Source organism: Leucoraja erinacea, chromosome 40, assembly GCF_028641065.1.
Source record: "Leucoraja erinacea ecotype New England chromosome 40, Leri_hhj_1, whole genome shotgun sequence".
Taxonomy (NCBI): Eukaryota; Metazoa; Chordata; class Chondrichthyes; order Rajiformes; family Rajidae; genus Leucoraja; species Leucoraja erinaceus.
In genome coordinates this window covers 487,501-500,572 of record NC_073416.1, presented here as the reverse complement: position 1 = coordinate 500,572, position 13,072 = coordinate 487,501, and the positions used below count along the sequence as shown (strand labels likewise).

Genomic DNA, 13,072 nt, shown 5'->3' with positions numbered 1-13,072 from the left:
TTAGAGTTGTGATCCTGTTAATATATTGCTAATTTAAAATCAACGAAATTCTGCTGAAATCTCCTGGCAACTGAAAATACATTTGATAGCTTAATGATTTGAAGTGGCAAAGTACTTTGTGACTTTAAATATTCAAACTCCACCCTCTATGAGATGCTTTGTGTCACACCCTACTGAAGCAGCTTGATTTAAATCAAGACGCCTTCAACAGCATCTCATTTCTACAAATCTAAAACAGCAAGCAAAAAGAATTTGCTATTGCAGTAATCTGCTCGAGCACTCTGGATAAGAAGTCTCCGTTCATCTGGGTAAGTTAAATGAAGAATGTGAAGGTGGATAACGAACAGAAGCAAATCTAGCGTAACAAAATCTCCATTGGAAAGGTAGGCTGATCAGGCAACATGTATTCAGCGCGGGGCGGGATCTTCCGATTCATTCAATCTTATCTCCTCATCACTTTCTATTGCTTATATTTTTCTCTGATGAACATGGGTGACTCATGTTGGGTAACCGAGGCAACAAACAAGCTTTGTGGATGTATAGAGACAAGCAGCAGTCTTTTGCGACTAGCATCACTTTACATCATGTTTAAGACGTCTCACATATGTTTTCCAGCCTGGATTCCTGGATAATAATCAGCTGTGGAAAGCCAGCCAATACTTTTTTCTTTCCTTTGAGTTTGAGATACTGCCTGTGTTAAGGATCTGCTAGCCTAGAACGGCCTGTGCTTCTGAGATCTGTCTTGTCAAAGCTTCCAAAGAGCTTTCCCTCCAAACCCGATTTATCTTTTTGTTGCCTTTGTCAAGTATATCTCTGATCGCCTTTTGAAGATAGCAATTGAATCCGTGGTTTAGACTGTAACGATTTGTCTTGTGGAAAAATATTCTCATTTTCCCCTGTTTCTTTAGCGAGTTCTTACGTCACATAGAATTAGACTGCGTCGCATTTTAATTTCAAATCATTGAAACTGATCTTCAATGACATTGCCAGTCTGAACTGCAACAGTTGAGTCTCACAGGTCTGCTGGTACAAGGTTCAACTGGTAAACACATGAGTAGTTTTCATCAGCAGCCTCTCCATATGTTTTTTTGTCGCATAGTTTTCAAATGTGTGGAATGAGCTTCCAGTGGAAGTGGTGGAGGCAGGTTCATTGGTATCATTTAAAAATAAATTGGATAGGCATATGGATGAGAAGGGAATGGAGGGTTATGGTATGAGTGCAGGCAGGTGGGACTAAGGGGAAAAAAAAAAAAAGTTGTTCGGCACGGACTTGTAGGGCCGAGATGGCCTGTTTCCGTGCTGTGATTGTTATATGGTTATATGACAGTTTGTGGTCAGAAATTTGCTCTTTATATTAACAGGCAGTTGGACAGGCACATGGACAGGACAGGTTTAGAGGTACACGGGCCAAATGCGGGCAGGTGGGACTAGTGTAGATGGGGCACCTTGGTCGGCACGGGCAAGTTGGGCCGAAGGGCCTGTTTCCATGCTGTATCCACGCAAAACGCTGGAGTCACTAAACGGGACAGGCAGCATCTCTGGAGAGAAGGAATAGGTGACTTTTCATGTCGAGACCCTTCTTGTGTCTATCTTCTTGTGTCTATCTGACTCTATGACAAAGCATGGTTGTATCCAAAAGAGGAAATCTGCCTTTGGTTAACAGCGGTGTACGTTGTGTGTAGCTTCCAATTGTTATCACTGTTGCTCGTTTTACACTATTCCTGAAAGTGGGAATTATATCCATTGTGTCAGTCAACCTTAGAAGATCAAATGGTAGTGTTCCCGGGGCACCTGTAGAAAACCCACGCAGGTCACAGGGAGAACATACAAACTCCTCGCCAAACGCCACTATGGTATCTGCCTTCACCACCACCCCTGGTAGCGCGTTCCAGGCACCCACTGCCCTCTCTGTTTAAAACCTAATTCCCCTTAAATCTCCTTTAAACTTTGCCCCTCTAACCTTAAAGCCAAGCCCTCTTATTATTGACATTTCCATCCTGGGGGAAAAAAATCTTGATAAGTAGGGGTGTCAGGGGTTATGGGGAGAAGGCAGGAGAATGGGGTTAGGAGGGAGAGATAGATCAGCCATGATTGAATGGTGGAGTAGACCTGATGGGCCGAATGGCCTAATTCTGCTCCCAGAATGTATAATATATGTGACTTGTGGATCTGAAATTGAAGTGATATGCTTGCATTTTTCCTTTTCGTTTGATTTCTGCGTTTATCTGAATGCATCTGCGCTGTTCTCTGTGGCAGCGTGGTGGAGATTAGAGATGCACGTTGCAGGGAGTATCAGTGACCAGTCTGTGTCTTCCCTCATGCCTGAAATACTGTGTGTCAGTCACAAGGCTGAGCTGCTATGAACACCATTGCAACCCGTCTCCAGTCAAAACTGTCGTGACTAATCTCAGTGCCCTTATAGACAATATATTGCAGTAGTATTGCACCTTGCACTGCTGGGCCAATTAATGTTTGGCTAGTGTAACTTCATAATATCAATATTTTTCATTTTGCAATAGTGCATTGTAAAATCCCTGGTTTAAATATTAATGATTGCAGCGTACCATCAAAGCTCCCTTGACACACGCCCTTCAGTAGTACCGAGACTACCCACAGCGTACAACGGCTCCTATAGTCAGTTCTTACTTCTTTCAAAAGCACTCTTCAATCTCTTCCACCTTGCAAGCCTCTGGCTGCTAATCCTTCAATTTCAGCATGTTGAGTGTTTTTTTTCCAAATCCACTCTTTGCCAAACCAGGGCCACCTCTCCTATATTTACGTAGCTGTTATTGAGCTGCCTGTACTTCATGAGAAGGCCCCGCTCCTTCAACATCTGCAGTGAGATGCTGCAGATGTTCTACCCATCGATGGTGGCCAGTGCCATCTTCGTCACTGCCGTGTGCTGGGGCAGCAGGGGCGAAGGTCGCGGATGCCAACACGATCAACAAACTCATCCGGAAGGCCGGCTCTACGTCCTGGGGGCGCAGTTGGAATTGGAGTTGGAGTTGGTCTTGGAGGGGAGGATGCTCCTCAAATTGCGGAGCGTCCTGGACAATGCAGCTCGCCCCCTCCGTGACATCACTGGTCAACCTGAGGAGCACCTTCAGCAACAGACTGGTCCCCACCAGGATGCAGCACAGAATGCCACAGGAGATCCTTCTTCCCTGTGGCTATCAAACTGTACAACTCCTCTACCTTCTGTCGTGGGGTAGACTGAGACTGACCCCCCCCCCCCCCCCCCCCCCCCCTTTGCACACCCCCAATCACCTCACCTCGTATCTTGTGTTTTTTGTGCTTTATTGACTGTTGGCAGATTCCCTCCTGGGATAAATAAAGTTCTATCGTATGGTAGCAATTGCCCACACATCACACATGTCCACACGAACGTTTTCACAGCATACCCTTGATTGGTTTGTTGGATAGATCCAGTCCCTACACAACTACGAGAGGGCAGCTTGCAGCCGTTGCCAGCCAATGGCACTGAACTCCAATGTCCCAGATTGGTCCATCATCGGTTAGAATGACAGCCTCAGATTCATTTGTTCCAATTCCACTTGTGACAGGGAGATGGTGACGGGAACATCTACTCTAGTTGCACCGAGTACAGATGGATGGGAACATGGATGTTAGATCCACTCCATTCATTAGCTGCAACGTGCAAGAAGGAACTGCAGATGCTGGATTACACCAAGGATAGACAGAAAGTGCTGGAGTAACTCAACGGGGCAGGCAACATCTCTGGAGAGAAGGAATTGGTGACGTTCCGGGTTGAGACCCTTCTTCAGACTGAGTGTCAGATAAGAGATATGGAAGGGTAAGGTGTGAAAACAAGAGGTCAATGGGGATGTAGATCTTGTTAGCTGCGGGCTTACAACCCAGCAGGTTGAAGAAGGGTCTCAACCTGAAACGTTACCCATTCCCTCTCTCCAGAGATGCTGCCTGTCCCGCTGAGTTACGCCAGCACTTTAAATACATGACCCCTATGATGCTGCAAAGAATTCAATTTATATTGAGCCACTGACTAAATGCCAGTGATCAGATACATTTGATTTCCATTCCTATAACTGCAGTTAATCCGAGTCTCTTTGGGATTTCAAACTCTTGAGTGCAAAAAAAACAAACCTGATTTGCATGTGCCAGCTTCAATGCACAGCCTTTGTCTATTAAATAAATCCTAATGCAACACAGAGATTTTCTACTTAGACTTAAGCCCTTAAAATCTGGTGAAAGCAGCGCATTGTTTTTAAAAAGGAATCCCTTTGTGGTTTCCCACCAGTGAATGAAACGACCAGCAACAGTGTGTCGATGCATTTTTGCCAAGGAACCTCAAAGCCCTCCCCCCCCGCTCGCTTGCATTGCTGTTTATTTTCATTTTGTCATTTAAGTTGTGCTACCTCACTTTCAGTATGTCCATACAGGGCAGGAGAATATATGGAATAAGAGCAGGAATAGGCGATATGGCCTCAACATTTGTTGACATCATGCCTGATCTGTTGTTTGTTCTCAACCTTTGATTCCCCTAACATCTTAAAAATCTGTCAATGTCAGTCTTGAATCCAATTAATGCCTCTGCCAAAGCTCTCTGCTGAGTGCCAACCATTCACAACCCTTATGAGAACTCCGTGTGCCAGCTACAATGCACAACCTTTGTCCAATACGCCCGTGTGAAGCATCCTCTCAGCACCTCTCCTGTCACGTCCCATCACAAGTCCACATATTTCAGTGAGACAAACTTATTCTGCTCATCTCCAAGGACAACAGGCACAATCTACTCGATCTTTTCTCATAAGACAACTCCTTTATGCTAGAAATCAAACCACTGGACCTTAGACAATCAGTCTGACAAAGGGTCTCGACCCGAAACGTCACCCATTCCTTCTCTCCAGGGATGCTGCCTGTCCAGCTGAGTTACTCCAGCATTTTGTGTCTGTCTTCGATTGAAACCAGCATCTGCAGTTCCTTCTTACACTGAACCTTACCTGCACTGCCTCCGATTCACATAAGCTTGGCAGCACAGACCACGAGATTCAAGAATGCCCTTACCCCAGCTGTGATCAGCCTCTCGATCTGTCAAAAGCTTAAGGATGTATTACCGATCTCCCAACATTCGGCCCATCAAGTCTACTCCGCCATTCAATCATGGCTGATCTATCTCTCCCTCCTAACCGCATTCTCCTGCCTTCTCCCCATTAACCCCTGACACCTGTACTAATCAAGAATCTACCTATCTCTGCCTTAAAGACTTCTACCTGCGACTCCACCTTCAAGGAACCATGCACCTGTACTCCTAGATCCCTCTGCTCTACAACACTACCCAGAGACCTACCATTCACTGTGTTGGTCCTGCCCTTGTTCGACATCCCAAAATGCAACAACTCACGGAGATTTGGAAGTTGAAGAATAGAGGTTAAAACCTGGTCAATGACACATTCATAAACTGTTGCTTGAGGGGGAGGAGAGAATAAATTAAAAGCATTAGAGTACCTGTATAAATGCTACACACCCTATCAACATACAGCTGTGTACTCCCTATGTAAATACTTTCCACATTATAAATGAGCATCCACCTTACTAACAAGACATCGTTTGGAACAACAGTTGTTACAATTAGCACAATTGCACAGTTGCAGAGAGTTGTGGACGCAGCCCAGACCATCACACACAAACCGACCTCCCTTCCATTGACTCCATCTACATCTCACGCTGACTTGGCAAGGCCAGCAGCATCATCAAGGACCAGTCTCACCCCCCAGTCACTCCCTCTTCTCCCCTCTCCCATCGGGCATCAGGTACAGAAGTGTGAAAACAAACGCACACACACCTCCAGATTCAGGGACAGTTTGAAGAAGGGTTTTGACTGGAAACATTACCCATTCCTTCTCTCCAGAGATGCTGCCAGAGCTGTTCAGTTACTCCAGCATTTTGTGTCTATCTTTGGTGTAAATCAGCATCTGCAGTTCCCAGCTTTTTCCCAGCTGTTATAAGGTAACTGAACCATCCTACCACCATCTAGAGAGCAATTCTGACCTACCATCTACCACAAACATCACCTATCCATGTTCTCCACAGATGCTGCCTGACCCGCTGAGTTACTCCAGCACTCTGAAACGCCACCTATCCATGTTCTCCACAGATGCTGCCTGACCCGCTGAGTTACTCCAGCACTCTGTGAAACGTCACCTATCCATGTTCTCCACAGATGCTGCCTGACCCACTGAGTGACTCCAGCACTCTGTGAAACGTCACCTATCCATGTTCTCCACACTGCCTGACCCGCTGAACTCCACACTCTGTGAAACGTCACCTATCCATGTTCTCATGCTGCCTGACCCGCTGAGTTACTCCACAAACGTCACCTATCCATGCTGCCAGACCCACTGAGTTATGGTGCAGCAGCATCTATGGAGCTAAGGAAATAGGCAACGTTTCGGGCCGAAATCCTCTGGAAATAGGCAACGTTTCGGGCCGAAACCCTTAAGGGTTTCGGCCCGAAACGTTACCTATTTCCTTAGCTCCATAGATGCTGCTGCACCCGCTGAGTTACTCCAGCACTCTGTGAAACGTCACCTATCCACGTTCTCCACAGAGGCTGCCTGACCCGCTGAGTTACTCCAGCACTCTGTGAAATGTCACCTATCCATGTTCTCCAAAGAGGCCTATCGACATTCTCCACAGATGCTGCCTGACCCGCTGAGTTACTCCAGCACTCTGTGTCTTTTTTTTGGTATCAATCGGCACCTGCAGTTCTTTGTTTCTACGTGAAGGAAGGTGATGACAGGCGAGGGGGAGGTGGGTAGACTGGTGGGAGGAGGTCTGTTTGAGGCATCATGGATCTGTGGGGCTGAACGGCCTGCTTCTGTGCACATATTCCTCAAACTTCCTTCAATTCCCATCTCCTTGGAGATGTTTGTAGAAGGAAGTGCAGATGCTGGTTCACACTGAAGATGGAGACACCTCATGGTGCTCTGCTCCACACTTGGGCCTGCCCTGCATTCCACACTCACTAGGAATTACATTGGTGGCTGATTTTGATGAGATTACGTAACCTAGCAGCCTAAGTGGCTCCCCTTGTCCATGCACATCCTGGTTCACACATCCCGCGTACAGTTTTGGTCTCCAAATCTGAGGAAGGACATTATTGCCATCGAGGGAGTGCAGAGAAGGTTCACCAGACTGATTCCTGGGATGTCAGGACTGTCTTATGAAGAAAAACTGGATAGACTTGGTTTATAATCTCTAGAATTTAGGAGATTGAGAGGGGATCTTACAGAAACTTACAAAATTCTTAAGGGGTTGGACAGGCTAGATGCAGGAAGATTGTTCCCGATGTTGGGGAAGTCCAGGACAAGGGGTCACAGCTTAAGGATAAGGGGGAAATCCTTTAAAACCGAGATGAGAAGAACTTTTTTCACACAGAGAGTGGTGAATCTCTGGAACTCTCTGCCACAGAGGGTAGTTGAGGCCACAGTTCATTGGCTATATTTAAGAGGGAGTTAGATGTGGCCCTTGTGGCTAAGGGGATCAGGGGGTATGGAGAGAAGGCAGGTACGGGATACTGAGGTGGATGATCAGCCATGATCATATTGAATGGCGAATGGTGCAGGCTCGAAGGGCCGAATGGCCTACTCCTGCACCTAATTTCTATGTTTCTATGTTTCTATAGATGTGACCAGAATCTCGGTGAGAAAGTTGGTGTCAGAATTCTCTTTGATGTCTTTTTAAAACGCCAACAAACACCTTCCTACATTCGGGGCCGGCCATTGTTGGTCATGTGCAGAAACAGAAATGCTGCTGCTTATTCCAGGGACCAAAATGAAAGAAAGAAAGAAATCCTAAGAGAACTGTGTGAACTTTTACCACAACTTGCAGCATTAGAGGCATGTGGAGCAAATCACCGCAGGTCAGCTGAGAGTCCTGTGCGGCAGATTAGTAAACAATGAGCCACTTATCATTTCAGCAGCTGAAACCTTCAAACAAGCAGGTTATATATTACACCAAAGTACACATTCACAAGCAGGCATAATTAGCAAAGCCATGGTGAGCTGCATGTGATTTGATGTGGAGGAACAAGGACTTGAAATTGTGAGTTTTACATTTGTAGTTACCTCAGTGATTATGAGTTTTAATTTCGAATTGAATGATTTTCCAGTCAAACCAGCCCTGTTGAGTGCGCACATATTTCAGTAGTTTTGTTTCGTTTGGAGATACGGGGTGAAAACAGGCCCTTCGGCCCACCGAGTCCGTGCCAACCAGCGATCACCCCGCACACTAACGTTATCCTACACACACTAGGGACAATTTACAATTTTACAAACCGATTAACCTACAAACCTGTACGTCTTTGGAGTGCGGGAGGAAACCGGAGCACCCGGAGAAAACCCACACAGGTCACGGGGAGAACGTACCAAGGTGCTGGGGTAAAATGGCCACATGGTTTATGAGCAATTTTAAATTCTAGTGTTGCTATTTAACTTTGCAATATATTTGACGTGGCTTCATGTTGGCCTTTAAAAAGAAGCATAGGTGACTTCTTGTGCCTTACATGCTCTGGTGAGATCTTGCTACCTCATTGAGAGGTTTAGATAGCTCAGCGGTAGAGTTGCTAACTCACAGCGCTGGAGGCCCCGGTTTGATCCTGACCATGGGTGCTGTCTGTACGGAGTTTGCATGTTCTCCCCGTGACCTGCATGGGTTTTCTCCGGGAGTTCCGGTTTCCTCCCACACTCCAAAGACGTGCAGGTTTGTAGGTTAATTGACTTGGTATAATTGTGTAAATTGTCCCTAGTGTGTGTAGGATAGTGTTAGTGTGCAGGGGTCGCTGGTCGGCATGGACTCAGTGGGCTGAAGGGCCTGTTTCTGCGCTGTATCTCTAAACTAAAACTAAACTAAATTTTGCCTGTATATGTGACACCGTTTATTTGGTAAAGTGTGTGATGTACTGTAGATGCTGCAGTGTATAAGCCTCCTAGTCTGTGGAACAGCATCCCTCTTCCCATCAGAACTGCCCCCTCCATCGACTCTTTTAAGTCGAGACTTAAAACTCATCTTTACTCTCAAGCCTTTCTTGATGTCCTCTGAGGGAGGGCTACATGTATGTATTTATCTATGTACTTAATCTATGAACCACTGTTGTATAACGTTAGTACCTCCACCAATGTAAAGCACTTTGGTCAACGAGAGTTGATTTTTAAATGTGCTATAGAAATAAAAGTGACTTGACTTGACTTGTACATCTATTATTATATAAAACTCTGTGGCTGCCGCCTGCCTGCCGTCCGTCCTTTCTGCCTTTTGATTCGCTGCTCCTTCCTATCAGCTTCCAACACACTTCAAAACAAAGTTGCAAGACAGGAACACTCTGAACTTTTCACCTCAATGGGATATCACAGCAAGTGCTTCAACAGGAGGGGGAGGCCCAATTGATATTGCAATTGGAACTGCTGCAGCAGGCAGGGGAGGTGACATTGAGATTGTTTTTCAATCCACTGCTGAGGGAGGCAGGGGAGTGCTGGAATCTTACATTTGGGAACGGGTTCAGTTCCGTTGGAGGAGACGGGTGCATGGTGGAATATTGGGTTGGGGGATCACACCATTGGGGGAGCAGACCCAACGGGTCTGCACTTGGTCTAGTATAACATGGATTACAAGTCACGTGAAGATGATTTCATCTTGTAAACGAAGCATAAAGACGTTATTAAATTCAATTGTTCTGCCTCCTCCTCCCAGATCCACCAGAGTGACCTCATGTGGCTCTATCTCCTGTCCGTGGTTTTACTCCTTGCCTTTGGATGGTTGATCAGGGACCGTCAGAAGATCGGCGATGTCAAGGACAAGTACGTTCTCATCACTGGATGTGACTCGGGCTTCGGCAACCTTCTGGCAAAACGCCTGGACCACCAAGGTTTCTGCGTCCTTGCCAGCTGCCTGACCCAAAAAGGCGTGGACTCCATGCACAGGAGCAACTCATCCAGACTGAAGGCCGTCCTGCTCGACGTGACTGACCCCGTCAGCATCCAGAAAACTGCCGACTGGGTCCAAGCCCAGGTGGGGGAGAAAGGTAACAGGGAGCCTGATTTTTGTTCACGAAAACCCCTTCACCATCTAAACAAAGTATTGTAGCAACTTGTATTGTATTGTATTGTATTCAAATTTATTGTCATTGTCTCAATTTGAGACAACGAAATGAATTTCCCTTACAGGCAGTATCATAAAAAAAAATCACACACAAAAATAAATAAATAAATAAATAAATAAATGGATAATAATTATAAATAAATAATAAAACATATTAAAAAATAAAATTGAAATTGAATTAAAAAAAAGCACAAACACAGAAAGTCCACGACACAACATAACATAAATGGCATCAAGGTGAGGATGGCACCATAGTCCAGCCCAGCCTCCCCTCCGTGTTCATCCGTGGTCGGGGCCTTCCGAGCACCCGCAGTCGCCGCCCCGGGTGGCCCGATGTTCAGGCCCTCACGCCGGGCTGGTGGAACGCCGACGCCGAACCCCGACAGTGAGCATCCTTGCTGCAGGATGACTCGAATAGTAGTTTAGTTTAGTTTAGCTTATTATTGTTACGTGCAATGAGGTACAGTGAAAAGATTTTGTTTGCGTGCTATTCAATCAAAGACAAGACTATACAAGATAACAATCAAACCATCCACAGTGTACAGATACAGGATAAAGGACACTGCATTTAAAGTGCAAAATAAAGTCCAATTCAAGATAATTGGCTCTGGTAAAATTGTAAAAATTGTGTCTAGTGTGTGGGATAGTGTAATGCCTCCGTCCCACTTAGGAAACCTGAACGGAAACCTCTGGAGACTTTGCGCCCCACCCAAGGTTTCCGTGCGGTTCCCGGAGGTTGCCGGAGGTTGCAGGTAGTGGAAGCAGGTGGGGAGACTGACAAAAACCTCCGGGAACCGCACGGAAACCTTGGGTGGGGCGCAAAGTCTCCAGAGGTTTCCGTTCAGGTTTCCTAAGTGGGACAGGGGGCATTACACTCTGACTGGAAATAAAGTTGGAGGCGTTATTGATCGCTGACTTCTCCTTTCCCTTCCAGGTCTGTGGGGCTTGGTGAACAATGCAGGCAGGGCCGTTCCCATCGGCCCCACAGAATGGATGAAGATGGAGGATTATCACGCAGTCCTGGGCGTGAACCTGCTGGGCTTGATGGAGGTCACGCTCACCTTCCTCCCCTTGGTGAAGAAGGCCAGGGGCAGAGTCGTCAATGTGGCCAGTGTCATGGCGAGGATATCCTTTGCTGGCGGTGGCTACTGCCTCTCAAAGTGCGGAGTGGAGTCTTTCTCAGACAGTTTGAGGTGAGAGTCTAGTTTCGTTTAAAGAGACAGCCCTTCGACCCACCGAGCCTGTGCCCACCAGCAACCACTGATTCCATCCGACACACACTTGGGGACAATTTACCGAAGCCAATTAACCTACAAACCTGCACGTCTTTGGAGTGTGGGAGGAAACCGGAGCACCCGGAGAAAACCCACGCAGGTCACGGGGAGAACGTACAAACTCCGTACAGACAGCGCCCGTAGTCAGGATGGAACCCGGGTCTCTGGCGCTGTGAGGCAGCAACTCTACCGCTGTGCCACCCTCTCCCTGTGTTTGAGGTTCTACATAATTCCCTCTCTCCTGCTCATCTCTGGTCTTTGTCTTTCCAACGCTGTGCCTTTAACTACCATGCAGGTCTGGACCTCTCCACCTCTCTCCTCTTTGAAGCTCATCTCTTTGATCAGGGTTTTCATTAACTATCCAAGCATCAGTGGTTGAAGTTAAAACTGGTGTGTAACTGTGGTGCGTGCGGTCCATAAGTTTGTCCCAGTGGCTCAGTCTTCCTCCAACCTGTGACAGGGGACCACAGTGTGTAGTTGTGAGGGGGTTGTTCCAACTGCACTCTTATCAGCAGCTATTAAATTATGCCCCTGTCCCACTTAGGAAACCTGAACGGAAACCTCTGGAGACTTTGCGCCCCACACAAAGGTTTCCGTGCGGTTCCCGGAGGTTGCCGGAGGTTGCAGGTAGTGGAAGCAGGTAGGGAGACTGACAAAAACCTCCGGGAACCGCACGGAAACCTCGGTTGTGGGGCGCAAAGTCTCCAGAGGTTTCCGTTCAGGTTTCCGAAGTGGGACAGGGTTTAAGGACATGCCTCGAACGCTGTACATTTGCGCTGTGTTTTTGTTTCAGACGCGACATGCAGCATTTTGGTGTTCAAGTCAGCATCATTGAGCCAGGATTCTTCAGGACGGCTGTGACTAACCTGGAGTGCATTGAGAAGGACTTGCACAGACTGTGGGACAGGCTGTCGCCTGAAGTCCGCGAGAGTTATGGACAGAAATACTTTGAAAAGTGTAGGTGACCTGCAGCTGATATCTGATCGATTCAAGCGCCCATGGCCACCATCCAAACACTTCACAGTTAGATCGCGTTCAGTCATTTACTTCCTTCAACACATTCAGGACGACCTGTTGACTCAACCCTAACTTAAGTAAGGAGCAAATTCATTGTGTAGGAAGGAACTGCAAATGCTGCTTTCAACTGAATATCATTCCTTCTCTCCAGAGATGCTGTCTGACCCACTGAGTTAGGAAAGCAGATTATTATCTAAACGGTGGCCGATTGGGAAAGGGGGAGATGCAGCGAGACCTGGGTGTCATGGTACACCAGTCATTGAAGGTAGGCATGCAGGTGCAGCAGGCAGTAAAGAAAGCCAATGGTATGTTGGCTTTCATAGCAAGAGGATTTGAGTATAGGAGCAGGGAGGTTCTACTGCAGTTGTACAGGGTCTTGGTGAGACCACACCTGGAGTATTGCGTGCAGTTTTGGTCTCCAAATCTGAGGAAGGACATTATTGCCATAGAGGGAGTACAGAGAAGGTTCACCATACTGATTCCTGGGATGTCAGGACTGTCTTATGAAGAAAGACTGGATAGACTTGGTTTATACTCTCTAGAATTTAGGAGATTGAGAGGGGATCTTATAGAAACTTACAAAATTCTTAAGGGGTTGGACAGGCTAGATGCAGGAAGATTGTTCCTGATGTTGGGGAAGTCCAGGA

General features: G+C 46.8%; 1 protein-coding gene across 1 annotated transcript in view; it reads left to right on the top strand.

Annotated features, from left to right (window-relative positions):
* rdh5 (retinol dehydrogenase 5 (11-cis/9-cis)) overlaps positions 1 to 13,072 on the top strand; it is a 14,868-nt gene continuing 1,796 nt past the window's right edge. The window contains exons 1-4 of the mRNA XM_055664435.1: positions 1 to 308; positions 9,727 to 10,057; positions 11,069 to 11,327; positions 12,202 to 12,365. Coding sequence (XP_055520410.1) covers positions 9,745 to 10,057; positions 11,069 to 11,327; positions 12,202 to 12,365 — 736 coding nt within the window. The 5' untranslated portion in view covers positions 1 to 308; positions 9,727 to 9,744. The remainder of the gene's footprint in view (positions 309 to 9,726; positions 10,058 to 11,068; positions 11,328 to 12,201; positions 12,366 to 13,072) is intronic.